At 34.0% G+C, this 18,989-nt stretch overlaps 1 protein-coding gene across 6 annotated transcripts in view; it reads left to right on the top strand.

The window, feature by feature from the left end:
• SLC4A7 (solute carrier family 4 member 7) overlaps positions 1–18,989 on the top strand; it is a 111,310-nt gene that overhangs the window by 45,398 nt on the left and 46,923 nt on the right. For 4 of the 6 annotated variants that reach the window (XM_044252594.1, XM_044252590.1, XM_044252592.1 and 1 more), the window contains exons 3-6: positions 2,529–2,675; positions 10,064–10,202; positions 10,799–10,959; positions 12,587–12,775. In XM_044252594.1, the coding sequence (XP_044108529.1) occupies positions 2,529–2,675; positions 10,064–10,202; positions 10,799–10,959; positions 12,587–12,775 (636 nt within the window). Of the gene's footprint in view, positions 1–2,528; positions 2,676–10,063; positions 10,203–10,798; positions 10,960–12,586; positions 12,776–15,114; positions 15,484–18,989 lie in introns of all 6 variants that reach the window. The other 2 variants (XM_044252595.1, XM_044252593.1) reach the window with 2 other exon arrangements.

The following is an 18,989-nucleotide window of genomic DNA, read 5'->3' as shown; positions in this document are numbered from 1 at the left end:
GGTAGTGGTTAGATACTTTGTAGAATGTCTCTAAGTTTGGGTTTGTTTATGTTATCATATGAACAGACTGAGATTATGGATATTTGGGAAGCTTACCACAGAAGTGAGCGTATCGTATGTGGGGACATGTGATGTCAGTGTGACTTAATTAGTATTGTTAACTTTGAACCCTTGGTTAGAGTGGTGTTCCTGGCAAATGTTCTGATAGACTTTTGAGGTCTTTTTGGGAACTATGTTTTTAAGTTAAAGCCTTCTGTGAAAGCTGGTATCCTATAAGGACATTAATCTGTTGCTTTTAAAAAAGAGATGGAAAGAGGCAAAAAAGTGTTCTCCGTATTTACTTTGTGAGATGGAAGAAAGCCCTGTCTTTTAAAATTATCTTTAGAAATCTAGGCTTCCTAGGGCTTCTGAAAGGAATCTCAGTTATCTGGAAGCTTATTACCATATAATGTTACCTCTCAAATGTGTGCAATCTAGAACATGAAGACTAGCATTTGGATGTGGTTTTTTTTTGCTTCCCTTTGTTATCCCAGAGCCTTTAGCTTTGCGTACTTGATATCTAAATTTCAGTATGGGGTTTGAGGGAGAGATTACGTTTATCTGCGTTTGACTGAATAGCCCTTTGACAGAGTAAAGGTTAAAGAAAAGGAAAGAAAGGAAAGAAAAGAAAGAATCGTAACATAGAACACTAAGGTTGATAATAAAAGCTAAATAAACAAGGCTTAGATTTTCATATTCCTGTTTATTCTTTCTAAATTGGAAACTCCTATAATTTATTTTTATTTTGGTGCATTAGGGCTGTGTGCCAGAGCCATTAGTACTAATTGGAGTACAACCTTGTAATTCCCAGTGCTCAGTGATGAGAATCTGACTTTTTAATTTCTACTTTTCTGTAGTATTCAGAAGAAAATAGTCTCACTAAAATTAAATAGTAATATCATTGAGTTTTGTTATAATTTTTTTAGTTTTCTTATTGAGATATAATTCATTTAACATAAATTTCACCATTTTAAAGTGCATAGTTAATTATATTTAAGGTATATTCGCTATGTTGTGCAACCATGACCACTCTAATTCTAGAACATTTCCATCATCTCCCCTCCCCCCATGCTATACAATTGATTTTTAATTTTGGGCTTAAAAAATAATTGGTATTTAATTTCTATAATTTTTTTTATCTAGTGTGTACTGTGTACTAGGCAACGTACTAGGCATGGGAAGATGGTAAAGCAAATAATTTTAGTTGTTGTATATCTATAGTCCATTGTATATCTAGTTCTGTTTTAGTTTAAATGTAATGACTTAATTTATTGATATTACTGTGTTGGCATCTGAAGCAAGAAATCAAGTCAACTTTTTCAAATTTAGCTGGATATGTGTGTTTCAGAAAACTCAAATTTTTTGTAAATGGATATTGGTAAATGAACGCAGAATTGCCGTGGGTATTGATTTTAGGGTTACAAGTGAATTTTAAGAAGTTGGCAAATTTGAAAATAAAGAATTCACAAATAATGAGGATTGACTGTACTTTCACATCTCATCTAAAGTAGAGGATCTTGATGGTCAGAAAATAAATACTTCAAGAAATTCAGTTCCTTGAAGTATTTATTTTCTGACCATCTTAGGGAACTTGTTAAGAAAAGAATGTCATTAACTATGTGTATTTCAGCATGTTACTTTTTAAAGTACGTAAGGTCAAAAAGCAGCACCGTGTCAGAAGGCATTTGTAGAGTTGCCAATTAGTTAAACTTGTAGCCCACCACTCCATGTAACTTAGAAAGGAACGTTACTTAAACTATTTAAGAAGTCAAGTTCATGCCTCAGTATTTGACATAGTGCTGCTAGCTTTCTAGTTCCTTGATTAAGTTTTATTTAGTGGACAAAAGCAGAGACTACCTTTTATAACCATTTTGTTGGTCACAATACAAATTGGGAATTGTGCAAATTCAACAGTAGCTTTTTAATATTCCAGAAGCATGTGATAACCTTATTATATTGTTTCCCCCCACCGATCTGATAATTTATGCCCTTTAATTGGAGTATTTGGATCATTTACATTTAATTTGGCTTTCAGTAATTTGGACCTTGCTGATTTGAGATTTTCAAAACTGTAATTAATAAATATTTATAAATATCTGTCTATGAATATTGATTATAAGGTATTATCATTAAAACATATCTCTTAAGGATGTCTGTTAACTAGGTTTGACATCAAAATGTTGGTGGAATAAATTTATGTCTACATGGTATGATTTCAGATAGGCCAATCTCTTCTTTCATCTTCTTTCCCAAAATGCCTTTTTAACCTTGCCAAAATAATGCTTACACAGTAACCTGTTTTATTAGTCAGTGGTATTAATCTGTGACAGCATTCTTTTAGTGTTCTGCAAAGGAAAAGAACAGGAAATAGCATGGTTAATTACATGAGCTTAAATATAATTCTTTTTTATCAAAGTAAAATTTGGTATACTTTTATGTGTATTCTTTCCTTTTTGGAAAATTAGTAATGTTTCTGAACCCTTGGCTAGGTCATCGAGCTGTCTATATTGGCGTTCACGTCCCATTTAGTAAAGAGAGTCGTCGGCGTCATAGGCATCGTGGACACAAACATCACCACCGAAGAAGAAAAGATAAAGAATCAGATAAAGAAGATGGACGGGAGTCTCCTTCTTATGGTAAGAGAAAACAGTAGTTCCTTGTTAACACCTTAAAATTCTTTCCTGACAAATTTTGTTTAAAAAGTAGAATATTTTCTTTCTTAAATTTTATGTCTGCTGTAATTTAGACACATTATTAAACCTTGAAGAATATACTAATTGAAGTAATATTTTTTTCTCCAAGGAATATACTCATTGAAGTAATAATATTTTTCTCTATTATATATTTCATTATTTATATGTGCAATGAACAAATATCTGGAATCTTCAGGCTCCTGGATAAGATTAATTTTTCTTCCATTTTTTGGCTAGAAAAATTTACCCACTAAATTGAACTATTTGGCTATCTTTGCAAAAAAAGAGTGCTCTCATTTGATAGTATTGCCTGTGAAAGGACAGAGGTTTGTTTGAAAGAAGAGAAATACAGAAGGGCCAATAGAGGAAATCAGAAAGAAAAAAGGCATATGGTAGAGGAAAGAGAATATTACCTGAAAAAAATTTTGGTAAGTACCGATTTAAGTGGCCCTGAAATGTGCAAATGCTGTACAGCTTGAGGAGGACTTCTAGGATATTGTAGTTAGTGGACATATAAAGCAACATCATTTTTTTAGGACATAATGGGCCTGCATGGCCATCTCTACACCGTGGGTTCTAGTATGTGCATTCTAGCAAAGTTACATGAGCTGTCCTTGGAGGCATTTGTGTGCTTGCTAAAGGAATGTTTTTGTAACGAAGAGGGAAAGAATCTTATGGGTCATAGAGCTACAACATGAACATAAGAAAATAGTGATCTATGAAGTGCCAATTCTGTGCTAAGCATTCCACCAAGCCCTTGACATATGCTCTTTGATTTAATTCTCTCTGCGCTTTTAATTTTATTTTTTTAATTCTAATTTTAATTCCAGTTACTTAACACACAGTGTTATATTCATTTTAGGTGTATGATATAGTGATTCAGCAGTTCCATACAACACCTGGTGCTCATCACACCAAATACATTCCTTAATCCCCATCACCTATATCACCCATCACCTACCCACCTCCCTTTTGGTAACTATCAGTTTGTTCTCTGTAGTTAAGAGTTTGTTTCTTGGTTTGTTTTTCTCTCTTTTTTTTTTTTTCTCTTTCCTTATTTGTTTTGTTTATTAAATTCCACATATGAATGAAATCATATGGTATTTATTTTTCTCTGACTGACTTAACTTTGCTTGACATTATACTGTGGCTCCTTCCATGTCATTGCCAATGGCAAGATTTCATTCTTTTTTATGGCTGAACAATACCACATGCATTTTCTCTGCATTTTTAAAAGATGGGTATTGTTTTCATTTTGTAGATGGAGATACTTCAGCTTAGAGAGGTTAAATGTGATGGGAATCTCTTAAAAGCTTCTGTTAAGAGGTAGTACATGGCCTGGTATATGATGGCCTAGTACAAAGTACTAAGTGGTCACATAGTTAAACAAAAGTCCTGTAGGTACCAATGGAGAAACCAGTACTAGTTTCAGAAAGGGTCACTGGTAGACTTTGATGATATTAGGTAATTTAGAACTATTTAGAACTATTTTGCTGTTCTGTATGATGTATCCATCCAGTTTAGGATATCTTCTGCTATTTTGAATAGATCATTATGCTTCTCTAATTGATGTGAATAAAAGGGTAGATCATGTTTTTATAGAATGCTATCTGTAAAACTGTAAGTGTGGTCACTAGGATAGGTGGTTTGATGTTTCAAGCTAAGGTATACATGTGAAGTCTAAATATAGTGGTTTGAAGAATTTAGTGGAGGAAATATTTGTGACTTTTTGATGGAATAACTATTCTTAGAAAAGTTTTATGCCACTGAAGTAGGTTTCTTTTGGTTTTAACTGCCAATATGTATCCAAGAAATTGCTATGAATGAGGTCTCTTTTTTCCCATTGTCCACTCTCTAAATGTAAATTACTTAGGACTTTTGCTTCTGGACATGATGGAATAACATGAATTTTCCCTCTTACTTTAAACAATTAGAAAAATTGACAAAGTGCATAAAACATTAACTTACAGATATTGGACAACACATTGTACCATTCTGACCACTGAGAGAGGGTAGGAAAGTGAGATGAGCCTTATGCTTGCCTGAGCATATTACCTAGAGACAGTTTCCAGGCCACAGCACAGGGAGGGGAATCTGGAACAGAACCTTGCAGGCTCTGAGAGTTGAGACAGAGATTGGAATTTGGTAAGGCCAAAGAGGCCAGTCAGGTAGGGAGTGCCAGAGAGTAGAGAGCTATACACAGAGACGCTTCCAAAAGTCATTAAGGAAACTACTTGAGGCCTGGGAAATGGCCACCAGAAAACAGTAGGCTAAATAGTTCTTGGATATTGTATAAGACTGGGAATAGGGTGTGTTTCCATCAGACAGAGAGGAAAGATCTTGGCATATGGGGCATTGTGGAGAGTTCTCAGAAAGGTATTGCCCTAATAGTGGATCTTAATTTTACACCAAAAGCTGCAGTGGATTTGTTCTAAAAATTTTTAAGGCAGGTCTTAAAAGAATTAAAGTCCTTTTCCAGGACAAAGTACAGTACTACTAAAAGAAATAAAGTAAAATCCAGCACCTAAGCATATAAAATCCACAATATCTGATATCTACAAATTACTTGAAATATGAAAAGTAGGAAGATAGGAGCCATAACTAGGAGAAAAATAAACTAGTAGAAACCGACCCAGAAATGACAGAGTTGATGGAATTCAAAAGTGAACATGTTAAAGCAACTATAACATATCTGCTTTGTATGTTCAAGAAGATAGAGAATGTGACTGATGAACAGAGAAATTGAAAATGTAAGAAAACCCAAAAGGAAATTCCAGAGATGAAAAATACAGTCTCTGAAGTGAAAAAATACACTAAGTAAGATTAACAGTGGGTTTGGCTGTACAGGAAAAAAAATAGTCAGTGATTTTCAAGACATAGTGATAGAAACTACCCAAAGTGAAATAGAAAACACTGAAATGAATAAATAGAGCATCAGTAATTTGTAGAGCAATATCGGTTAGTCTGACATATGTATATTTGTAGTGCCAGCAAAGAAGGTGGCAGAAAACAATATTTGAAGAAATAATAGTTATAAAATTTCTAAGTTTAATGAAAACTCTGGACAGGTTCAGGGAGCTCAGCAAAACCCAAGAAGAAACATGAAGATAATCACACAAAGGCACATAAAAATTAAATTGCTGAAGCCAGGATGTAACAATCCTATATGAATATGCATATAATAACAGCTTCAAAATACATGAAGCAGAAGTGATAAAATTGAGAAGAGAGATAAATTTACAGTTGGATAAATTTATAAAAGTTATAGATTTCAACTCTCTTTTCTTAGTTATGGATAATACAGGAAAAAAAATCAGTAAGGATATGGAAGACCTGAGTAATATTATCAGTTAGGTTGATATTCATATTCCTTGAGCCCTCCACCCAACAATAGCAGAATACATTTTTTTTTACAAGTGTAGATGGAATGTTTCCCAAGATAGATTATATTCCAGTCAATAAATAAGTCTTAATACGTTGAAAAGATTGAAAGTATATTCTGTGACCACAATGGAATTAAATTACAAAGATACCAAGAAAAATCCCTGGATAGTTGGAAATTAAACAGATGTTTCTCAATAATCTCTGGGTTAAAGAAGCAATCGGAAAAGAAATTAGGAAATATTTTGAACTCATAAAAATAAAAACACAGTACTGGCAATGATTGAGATAAAATCTTGCAAAGTGAGGACATGCTTCTGGTGTACAGGTTCTGTTAGCATGGTACTGTGCAAAGTTAGGACTATGTATAAATTGAAATTCGTTAGATGCAGTTAAAGCAGTGCATAGAGGAATATTTGAAGCATTTAATCCTTATATTAGAAAAGAAGGAAGATCTGATCTTCAGTGACCTAAATTTTTAATTTAAGAAACTAGGAGAAAGCCTAGAACAAATTAAACCAAAGTAAGGAAACGAAAAGAAAAATAAAAACTGTTGCAGAAAATGAATAAAGACCAGAAAAACAAGAGTAAAAATCAGTTAGACTGGAGTCTGATTCTTTGAAAAGATAAGTAAAATTGATAAACTTATATAGCCAGAGTGATGAGGGAGAAAAAAAAGATATGAATTACCAGCATCAGAAAATTTCAGTGCAGATTGTACAGGTATTAGAAGACTGATGAGGGAATATTATGAATGGTTTTATGCCAACAAAATTGGTATTTTAAGATAAAATGGTGAAATTCCTTAAGAATATAAACTAACAAAAAAATGGATAATCTTACCCTACATGTATAAAGAAATTAAATTTGTAGTCTAAAACATTCCCACAATGCCATTTTACTCCCAGATGGCATCATGGATGAATCTGATCAAACATATAAGGAAGAAATTAGAGAGACTGCCAGAAAATCGAAGATGAAGGACTACTTCCCATTTCATTGTTATGAATCCAACATTGCCTCGATACCAAAACTGAATAACAGTTGTTACAAAAAAATAAAACTATAGACTAAATATCTCTCATGAATGTAGATTCACAAAGCATTAACAAACTAGAAACACATTTTACCCTGTAATATCCAAAAAGGATACTGTATCATTACTGTGTTAGGCAGAATAATGGTTCCCAAGATATCTCTCTTCCCAATGCCCAGAAACTGTGAATGTTAACTTGATAGCAAACTTGAATTTATAAATGTGACTAGATTAAGGATTTTTAGATGGAGAAATTGAGTGAAGTATGCCATTGGGCCAGTTGTAATTACAAGGATCCTTTAGTAAGAGGGAGTCAGAAGATCAGAGAGGAAGTAGTTTTGACCATGCAAGCAAATAGTTGTAGTAAGTAGTTCAGACCCAAATAACATAGGCAGCTTCCAGAAGCTAGAAAAGGTAAGGAAATGGATTTTTCCCCTAGAGCTTGCAGAATGAACCAGCCAATGACTTTAACATTGTAAGACTCATTTTGGACTTCTGGTCTCCAGAACTATATAAGACTTTAGGCCACCAAGTTTGTGGTAATTTGTTACAGCAGCAATAGGATATTAGTATAATAACCATGTGGGAAAACAGGGTTGGTATAAAATTTAACTATCAATATAAATAACCACATTAACACTATAAAGGAGGAAACCCCTGTAATTTTCTCAGTAGGTGCAGAAAAAGCCTTTGACAAAATTCCACGGCCATTCATGATAAAATTCTCAGCAAAGAAGGAATAAAAGAAAACTTCCTCTACCAGATACACAGCATCTACAAAAACACTTTGTCAACCTCACACTTAGTGCTGAGAGATGGAATGCTTTCTCGTTATGATTTGGAGAAAGGCAGGGTTGTTCTCTACCACTTCTGTAGAACATGGTATTGTAGCACCTAGCTTGCGTGATAAGGCAAGAAAAATTAAAGGCATACAGATTGCAAAGGAAGAAGTAAAACTGTCTTTATTTACAGATACAAGATCATGTATATAAATCCTAGGGAATCTGTGAAATTATAGAACTAAGTGAGTTTAGAAAGGTTATAAAATATACAATTATATTTCTATATATTTCTCGAGTAGCAATGAACAATCAGAAATTGAAATAAAAAAACCACTTATGGGGCACCTGGGTGGCTCAGTGGGTTAAGCCTCTGCCTTCGGCTCAGGTCATGATCTCAGGGTCCTGGGATCGAGCCCCGCATAGGGCTCTCTGCTCGGCAGGGAGCCTACTTCCTTCTCTCTCTCTGTCTCTGCCTGCCTCTCTGCCTACTTGTGATCTCTCTGTGTCAAATAAATAAATAAAATCTTTTAAAAAAAAAAACCACTTATAGTAGAACCAAAAATACTGCTTAGAAGTAAATCTGACAAGAGAACTGTAAGACATAAATGTTGGAAGGTTCAAAACATCAGGAATTTCAGTCATAATATGTTTTAGTTTGTCCTGCATAGGTCTCAGGGTGGTCCTTTAATATGAGGACCTATGTGATATACATACTGGAAAATTTTCAAATTTGCTTTTTATTTCTTCTCCCCTGTTCTGTGTTTTCTGATTTCTGGAGTTTTTCCTGTTTGATTTTTCTTACTTTGTTCTCTACATTTCTGAACCTTTAGTTTTCCATCTTCTTATTTGTTATTGATGCAGTCTGATTTCTTCAGCTTTGTCTTTTCCTTTATTTATTTATTAATATTATTTATAAAAATTCTTTTTAAAAATTTATTTATCTTTAAAAGATTTTATTTGCCAGAGAGAGAGAGAGAGAGAGAAAGAGCAAGTGAGCACAAGCAAGGGTGAGGGGCAAAGACAGAGGGAGAAGCAGGCTTCCTGCTGAGCAAGGAACCTGACATGGGACTTAATCCCAAGACCCTGGTATCTTGATCGGAGCCAAAGGCAGCAACTTAACCAACTAAGCCACCCAGGTGTCCCTGTCTTTTCCTTTATTAATCGTCCTAACATATTCTTTAACCTGTTTATTGCATCTGCAAGTGCCTGCAAGTTTGTTTACTTCGGTGTAGATTTTGATTTTGACTTCATATCTCATATTCAGCAGGAGTTGATTTTGTTTTCAGCTGATGCTTTTGGTTGTTTTCTTGTCCAAGGGCTATCAACTGTCCTGGACTAGAGTTTATACTAATTTTTCAAGGGACCCTATACTGACTGTGTAGGTAGTTTAAATTCAGATGCCATGATGGGGATTCTGTTTCATATCAGTGATTTGTCCTGCCTCCCTAACCTTAGCTGACAGAGTTTTGCTTCTCTGTGGTAGTACAAAAAGCCAGTTTCTATATACCTCTCACTTTGCTTTTTCTCGTAATTTTTTGGACATTGGGAGATTTTCCTTTTTCAGCTTTGATCTTATCTACATATTAATTACATATTTTTAAAATTTGTTTTGTCCAACATTTTCTTATATTTTTAGTGAGAAAAGAGTCTTATTTTTGATATAGTGTTCCATGTTTTTGGATATTGTATATTTTTATTTGTTTTTACACGTTATATTAGTTTCACTTATTTATTTTTAATTTTACTTTTTAAAAAATATTATTTTTAAGTAATCTTTGTACCCAGTATGAGGCTCAAACTTACAACCCTGAGATCAAGAGTCACATGTTCTACTGACTGAGCCAGCCAAGACACCCCTTACTTGTTTATTTTTAAGATATAATTTTTCTTTTTTGTCTATGGAGGTGATCTTTCTGTGGTACTCTTTGTTTTTGGATTGTTGGTCTTTGTTTTCTTCCAGATTTATAGTATTTTAATAAAAGTTTTGATGGAATATATTTTTATTTATTTTTATTGAAATATATTAAATATTCAAATAAATACATTTATTTGAATGCATCTCACTTTCAAACTGAGTTTATCTTTGAAGGAATTGCGGCAATTTTTCAGTGTATTTAAATTCTTTTGTCAAGATACACCATCCCAAAGAGTTCAGTTCATTCTTGGTACTGAAGATGATGATGAAGAGCACATTCCTCATGATCTCTTTACGGAAATGGATGAACTGTGTTACAGAGATGGTGAAGAGTATGAATGGAAAGAAACTGCCAGGTAATAATACCTGTATTATTAGTCTTCATATTTAGTTGGCTTCTCTTGATTTTTTTTCTTGTGTTGTAAATATAATGTTCCTGGGTGCTTTAAAATAATGAGGAGAGAATTTCTTCTTCTCTGGAAGCTATAGCTTTAGTTTATCTCTTTATTCTCAAAATTGGTTTTCTTAAGTAATCCTTACCACTTTAACATAGCATAGAAGTAATTATGTTAATTATACTTTTTAATGTCTTTAATTAGAGAAATAAATTTCAAAAATCAAGGTCCTGCTGCATATGTTCAGTTTAGAAGAGGATTAGCAGTGGAAACCACAAGGTTCTGTAGTTTGTCTTTGAGGACCTATTATTGTGTAGCTAGAACAGAATGAGGAACTGTAGAGGTTGTAACTTGTGAGTAGAGTGGACCATTAGCTAATGGTTCACTTTGTAAAAATGAGTTTGTAGTCAAATTTTGTGTTGGTAGTGGTAATCTTTTTTTTCTCTTTAAAAGAACAAGTATATATAAAAAAAGAACAAGCGTATGTTTATTATATTAAAATAAGCAAATGAAATCATCATTATTTACAAAATATATTTTTGGTTGACGTATTTCAGATGGCTGAAATTTGAAGAGGATGTTGAAGATGGTGGTGACCGATGGAGTAAACCTTATGTGGCAACTCTTTCTTTGCACAGTCTTTTTGAACTAAGAAGTTGCATCCTAAATGGAACAGTGATGCTGGACATGAGAGCAAGCACTCTAGATGAAATAGCAGGTTAAGCACTTTTTCAGTACCTATGTTGTGCTGAAATTAGCCATATTTAAATAAGGAAAATGAGGTGGGATTTTAGACCATTGATAAATTGCTCTTGGTTGAAGTTCTGTCCTCTGTAAGACAGCATGAGGAGTACACATATAAATAACCCTTTTTGTCTTTAATAAACTTAGTCTAGAAGATTAATAAACTAGACAAGCACAACTGTAGTACCAGAAAGAAAGTGGTGCCATAAGCAAGATATGTAGTCTGTTTCTGGAAATGTAGAGGAAAGAGCTTTTTGTTTCTTCAGTTTTTGGACCAAGGTATCTGGGGAAAATCCACAAGGACATTAAATGTACTGCTTATTTACTACTTATTTATAGACTTTGAACACATGAGAACAAGGAGCAGGTGGTACAGGAAAAAGAAAGTATTCTGAGGAGGAGGAAGAGAAGAAAGAAAGGTCTAAAAAGTATAGAAAAACAGGTATGGATCTCACATGGAAGTCAGTTCCCTGTGAGTATACAGATTTCTTGAATAGTATTAGGAGACATTACTTTGGCTTTGCAAGTATCACATAACACAGAGCAATGTTTTAATTATTTATGATGTAATGTCTTCTAATCCAAAGTCCCTTTGTATAGTAGGCTGTAGTACTTATGTTAATGTTACAGTCTACCTATCAGGTTGATTCCAGTTTTCTCTCAGAGGAATCTCTTATGTTTGAAAGCTTGACTGTTTTATCTCAAATTAATGGCACTGTTTTAAAATATTTATATATATTTTATAGTTTAAAAATAGTCCAATCACTACAATAATGTATTATATGGCATTACATTAATCTCTCCATTCCCCATACTTCCCTCACAGCCTGATACACTCATCTTCCTAGAATTTATTACTTCACGATATTTTATCCTTTCACTTGCTCATTGGTTTTTCTACCTCTAGAAGAGTGAAAGCGGAAACTTGATCTCCTTAATTAAATTCTGTATTCCCAACATGTAAGGTACTCAGTAAATAGTTCATTATTGAATGAAAGAGTCCAATGCTCATCTGTAATTTTGACAAAAAATATGAAGCGAGGCAATAAAATACCTTTACTTTTTAGGAAGCCAATATTACTGAATATTGAGTTTAATAGAATTTATTGTGTCCATATCAGGAAAGCACTTTCAACTATAGGAAGGCTATTAGTGTAGAATAATGACCTCTTTAGAAATAACAGTATTTACAAAAGATAGGGGTCTTCATGTAACTTGTTTACTTTTCTTAGATAATGTTCATATTTATCTTTCTTTTTTTTCTCCCTATTTAAATTCAAGTTAGTTAACATATAGTGTATTATTACTTCTGGGGGTAGAATGTTGATTCATCAGTTATATACAACACCCAGTGCTCTATACATCAAGTGCCCTTCTTAATGCCCATCACCCAGTTACCCCATTCTCACCCACCACCCCTTTAGCACATATTTATCCTTACGCATACATTATTCAATATCAGAAGAGAATGATATTTTCTAGAGAACTATTTAAAGGTCTTATTTTTCAGTAAGGTTTCATGTACATTTTATGGTTTATGTTATAGTCATCCAGATATTCATTTATTTAATAAAAACGGCTGTTAACTTTTCTTTCAATAGATATGGTATTGGACAACATGATAGCCTCTGGCCAGTTGGATGAGTCCATAAGAGAGAATGTCAGAGAAGCTCTTCTGAAGAGACATCATCATCAGAATGAGAAAAGATTCACCAGTCGGATTCCCCTTGTTCGATCTTTTGCAGATATAGGCAAGAAACATTCTGACCCTCACTTGCTTGAAAGGAATGGTGAGATAAGTTGTGGCATCCAGTTTCACTAACACTTCTACTCTAACAGCATTCCAGTGTACAATTAGCATTTGGGGGCAGAAAGATATTTTTTCCAGATAATTCTGTAGATCATTTTATTATCTCTTTTATTATTTTTTAAAAAGGAATGATGTTATTTTTGTATTTAAAAATATCATTTCTAAAATATTCTTTATAACATGACAACTAATTTGTAGAAATCATTCAGATGAAAAAACTAAATATTCACTTTGTTATAATGGCACATTTATCACTATAGCCAATCCTGAATTACTTCTTTCTTTTTTGTTTTTGTCAAGAACAATTGAATAACTGATTAAAGAGACATAAATTATGATCTGTAAGTTTAATCTTTTATTCTAAGTCTTGGATTTGAAACTTTATTATTTATATTAGATTTTTCATAGTGATTTTTTTGTTTGTTTCCCCAAATATACTTTTTTTGCAGAGCATAAATGTTTTTGGGTTGGTTTGATGATTTGACTGCCCTTTATTTATATACTTTGTGTAAGGTTTTTTATGGATGGTTTGTTCTTAAGCTAGGGATGACTTCCTTGATGTCTTCCAAACCATTGAGAATGGCACAGACCATTTTCTAGCTCTCAACTGTCATGGTCTAGCAGTGGATTATGTGGGACCTGGTGGCTTATGTGGGGATGCATTGTTTTTGTAGCTATTCACCTCCATCACTGTTTTAAGGCTGGCACATCTGGAGGCAGAAGATACTTCCCTGGGGTTCTGTTTTGGCTCTCAAAGAGAGAGCTCTGATGACTGAGACTCTCCAAAACCTAGGTCCAAAGGGCTGGAGTTGCTTAGGAGGATCCTTCTTGCCTCTAGCTGATACCATTACCCAAGGATTAGAGTTAAGAGGGGTGGTTGATGGACCACAGTGTTTTTCTGCTCATCATCTTTGTCCCTGCAATAATAATATGGCTTTTAAGCATTCTACAAACAAACAGCCATTGGGGATGGGATGGGGTTTAATGTGTCTAGAGTGGACAGTAATCATCTTTAGCAGCTCAGCGTGACATACTTAAGTACATTTTCTTCTTACGGACCTAAGTTCAATTTAAAATTAAGCCATCCAAGCCACATTTTGCGTCTTTTTCATCTTCATGTACTGTATATTCTCAGCTTTCCTGAGCTTTCTCTTACTCAGAGAGACCCTATTAAATCTTTATGCTTCACGTGGAATTGTTCCTGATATTCCCTGATTGTCATTTGTTTCCTTTTAATCATAAGACAATGGGTGTTTTCTTTTAAATGTCATTTTAGCATGCGCATGTCATTTTTTTGTATTATAGTTGTAATTTAACAGCATATAGCTTTAGTTTTAACTAAGTTGTGGTTGTTTATGAACTAAGGTTCATCTTTTTTATATTTCTGGGATCTCTTGAGCATATGGCTTTGATAACTTAGATCATATAGGATTGACTGTCATAGTTCTCATGTTTTCCCTAAAATCAGTATTCCACTAAGCTACACTTCTTAGAAAACCAGATCTTTGAAATATAAATGTATATGACCTTTTGAAATATGCTAGACTTACTTCATTTTTGCCACTGTTGGTGAGAAATACTTTATTATCTAGCTAAATTAAATTGTATGTATTTAATTTTATCTGCTGTATTAGAAATGGATGCATATTTTAAGACATTTCTAGTATCTTTATAGGGCTGAAGAATACCCTTTCAAATTGATACTTTTTTTTTTTTTAATTCCTGTAACTTTCCTTATGTTTTAAAATTTTGCTTGAGAGCACTACCAGTAGGTGATGCTCTACTGACTAATGTAAAGATTTGGTATCGATTTTAAGTTAGGAATTATTAGATGATACAAACTTTCCTTGTGAGAGAATTACCTATAGCAGCTTGGGTACAGTGTAGGAAAAATACACTAAATAGAATCTATCAGTGCTTGTAAGTTTTGTTTAGGGTTTTGTTTCTTAGCTTATTTTTATATTACATTCTTATTTGCTATTTATTGTTTATCAACTTTGCACTGATAGTTTTTTTTAAAAAGCCACATTATTGAATATTGGGATTACTAACAGAATATTACCCCCCAGCATCTATCATTTGCATTGTTTTTTATTTTCTGTTTTGTTTTCTGGATACACCTTCAGGTATAATTTAAGCAGCTTTTCATTGCCTTTCTAACATTTAAACATCTGATTGCCATGCTAACTCTGATAGCATGAATTTGAAATTTTGGGCTTTAAAGCTTGCAGTTTACATTGTAAATTGATGTTATGTGTGTGTGTCTGTTTGCCTTCTGCAATGAACTTCATCATTTTTCATTTATTTGTTTTATCTCAGGGGAAGGCCTTTCAGCCTCCCGCCACTCTTTACGAACAGGTCTGTCTGCCTCAAACCTTTCATTGAGAGGAGAATCGCCTTTATCTCTTCTTCTCAGTCATCTTCTTCCTTCTTCAAGAGCTGGAAGCCCTGCAGGCTCAAGGTGTACAACCCCAGTACCCACCCCTCAAAACAGCCCTCCTTCCAGCCCTAGCGTCAGTCGCCTGACCTCCAGAAGTTCCCAGCAGAGTCAGCTTCAGGCCCCAGAACTACTGGTTTCACCTGCCAGTGATGATATTCCCACAGTAGTAATTCATCCGCCTGAGGAAGACTTAGAAGCACTGAGAGGCCAGGAGCAGAAGAAGGAGGAAAATGTTGACATGACTCCAGGCAACTATTCGCATCCTCCTTGTGTGGTGCTTTTTGCCTCTGGATCACTTGCACTTGGAATGCCTTTCAGCACAGAGCTTTAGCAGCATATGTAGATAATGCTTATAATTTATTTTGACTTCTGCATGTTTTTTTTCCCTTATAGTATATTGTAGAAAAGAACAGAAGCATTAAACATTTTTAGATTACAAAAAGACTGCAAAGAACTACGCATAACTTAAAGCCCTTTCAAAAATTTTTACTGAGATTTTACAGATCAGGACATTTGAATGGTTCAGAAAAACAAATTGTTATAAGTAATTTTTTAATTCTATAAGATTTAAAAAAAATGGTGACTTCTTGTGCATTTCCTTCATAGTATGAATGAACACATCTTGGACATAAATTACAACGAGGTGATGTGCCTTTCAGCTACTATTTGTTGCTTTTTTCCAAAGACTGCAGAATATTTTAACCTTCCTAACACAAATAGGATCAAATATTCTTTTCCTCCTTTTGTCTCTGAGAAGATCAAAGTTCTCTGATGGCTATCTGGAATCATCATTATTTTAAAACTAGTATTATATTTTGGGATAGACTTTAGTTTGTCCTCTGTTTAATGTCATAGCTACCTTTACTCCAAATTGACCTTGAAATTCTTAAGACCAGAGATCCTAGAGTAGTGGCTAGGATATATTTTTGTCTGTGAATTAGAAAAATTATTTCTTAGTGGATAGAAGGTTTAATAATTCATCCAAGTGTTCTATATTATGGTAATTTTGTTTTCATAATATATGTTATATGTACATTTAAACATGTATATCATTCCACTCAATTCATATAAAGAAGTATTCTTTAGTGACTTCTTTTACTGACAGCTAAGTGTCAGTGTGACATGTAAATGCTAGCTAGTGGTTTTAATCATAGAAGTATTTTTTCATTTCTTCATAATACCAGTAACATTTAATGCTTCACTGATAACTTATGTTTATTGTATTAGCTATTCAGTTTGTATAAAAATTTGTGTCAATTAGTTGGATGCACCCATTTTTTTCAGAAACTCAGATTCTAAAACTCAGAAACTCAGAAAAGCTAGAGAACTTCTCTCTGGATCATAGAACTAGTAAGTGATAGCCTAAGTCCTCTGACAAAATCCTCGAGATCCTATCATATATGACAAACTTCTCTTTCTCTGTACTGAATTTCACCAGACATACCAAGTATATTTAATCAAGGCTTTTTGTAGTTGCCAAAAAAAACCCAAAAAACAAAACACCATATTTCTAGAAGTAAAAAATGGACATATGGTGGCTAAGTCATTGTACATTAGTTATGACCATAGCTATAGCTTCCATTGCTTTCTAGTTTGTTCTACATGCAATGGTATTACTTTTCAAATATAATTGTCCTAACAGTTTGATGAGGTTCTTGTTATTCCCTATTTTACAAATCAAGAAAACAAAGACTTATTAAGATCATGCCATAAATGACCAGGAATTGAACTCCAATCTATCCACAGCAAAATCTACAGTATAATATATCATTGTAGATTTTAATACCTTGTAGAAAATACATAGTATAGTAATGAACAAAAAGAAATACCTATAATTATTTACTCAGAAGTAATCAATAGTCTTAATTAGAAAGAACCAGCAAGACTTACTATTTTTCTTTGAAGAAAGGTCATTTTTTTAAAAAGATTTTTTATTTATTTAGTTGACAGAGATCGCAAGTAGGTAGAGAGGCAGGCAGAGAGAGAGGGAGAAGCAGGCTACGCACTGAGCAGAGACCAGTGTGGGGCTCTATCCCAGGACCCTGGGATCATGACCTGAGCCGAAAGCAGAGGCTTTAACCCACTGAGCCACCCAGGTGCCCCAAGAAAAGTGATTTTAAAGTTAATCCTTCGCATTTGTTTTTACTTATATCTAGCAGTAATACTGAACATTTCTTGTTTTACCAGCTTCTATGAGGGATTATAAATTTTGTAAGGGAACTAGGAGATGATACACGGTTTCACAGTAGCTTGTTAGGCCATGTTGTTAAGATAAAGGTAGCAATTAACTGAAAATTGAAGAAATTCAGCTTTTTTTTTTCTCCTCTGCCATAAGTCTGCCATGAGATTTAAAGAAAAGAAATTAGAATGGAGGGAAAAGAGAGGAATTTCTAAAGACAAGAAAAAGCCCATAATTACTGTTTAAAAAGACATGTATAGAAGGTATGTAATTAAAATTATAGGAACAGCTATATGTTGTTCCCTGGTATGATTACCTGTGGTGCTTAAAACACCTAGAAACCCTGGTTGAGTTTCCTTGAAGTCTGCTGTTATGTTACAGGAGGAAAGTGGCCTTAGCGTCATTTTGAAGAGACTGATGTCCTAGATCTTGTATCACGGGATCATGATTTGTGCATACCCATAGTAAGAAAGAAAGTGGTGTTTCCTATTATGCTTTGGAGAATAATTACATGTAAAAGAGTTAAGCTTAGTTTTAGTATTTGTAACTATCCTCTGACTCCCTGTTTTTCAAATTTGGCACTGTTGACATTTTGGGCTGGACTCGTCTTTGTCATGAGGGGCTATCAGGTGCATTGTAGGATGTTCTACAGCATCTCTGGCCTCTGCACTAGCTGCCAGTATTACTCCCTAGTTGTGGTGATGAAAAATGTCCCTCCCTATTGCCAGATGTCTCTTGGGGGACAGAATCTTCTCTTTGTGTATCACTGCTCCAGCTGCTTCTATTTTCAATCTTTTAGTGGCAGAAGACTCTGATATCTTGGATTTATCTTTCTCTAGGTAGATATGTTATTGTGAGAAAAACTGTAAACACAAAAGAATAGATTTACTAAAGTATGATTTTTAAATCCGAGTATTGATTTTATATATATACACAGACGTTGTTTTTTTTTAAAGCCAAGAAGTACAGCCTTTCTGAGTTATCTGTGCTAGTGATAGTTTTAATTTTGGGGAATTTACTCAATTTAATTCTGAGCACTGGAATTTATTGTACAAGCAGGGAGACTTCCTTTACTGGTTGAGAAACAGCTTTAACTTAGCTGAGATTGGGAAGGACTACATAGAGAAGATACTGGTGAAAAACTTTTAACGTATACTTCTTATGCCAGTTCTAATAGGTTTAGGATGACCAGGTTAGCTGGATGACTTCAGATCCTATTCTAACTTCTATCAGTTTTGCATTTCCATATCATTTCTTCTTCCTGCTCCCACTATATCCTTACATTCTCCCCATAGTCTCCGTTCTACTCTTCTCTTTAAAATCTGGTGGCTGACACTGTTCTGGGAAATTGCATGTATATTCTTTTGATTATACATGTGTGGACTGAATATATGCCACTGAAAAATACTGGTTAACCTGGTTTTCACACCTCCCCCCACCAAACTGGGCATGTATTTTAATAAAGGAATGGACTCTGTTCTGGAATTTCAGAGGCAAAGGTCAAAGAAGAGGAATCATAGTCACTATTCTGCTAAGCTAAGGTGGTAGAAATGAGATAAGTTTTAGCATATAGTT

Source organism: Neovison vison, chromosome 6 (assembly GCF_020171115.1).
Source record: "Neovison vison isolate M4711 chromosome 6, ASM_NN_V1, whole genome shotgun sequence".
Classification (NCBI taxonomy): Eukaryota; Metazoa; Chordata; class Mammalia; order Carnivora; family Mustelidae; genus Neogale; species Neogale vison.
Note: the sequence above shows the minus strand (reverse complement) of the source record. Positions and strands in the feature narration are given on the sequence as shown.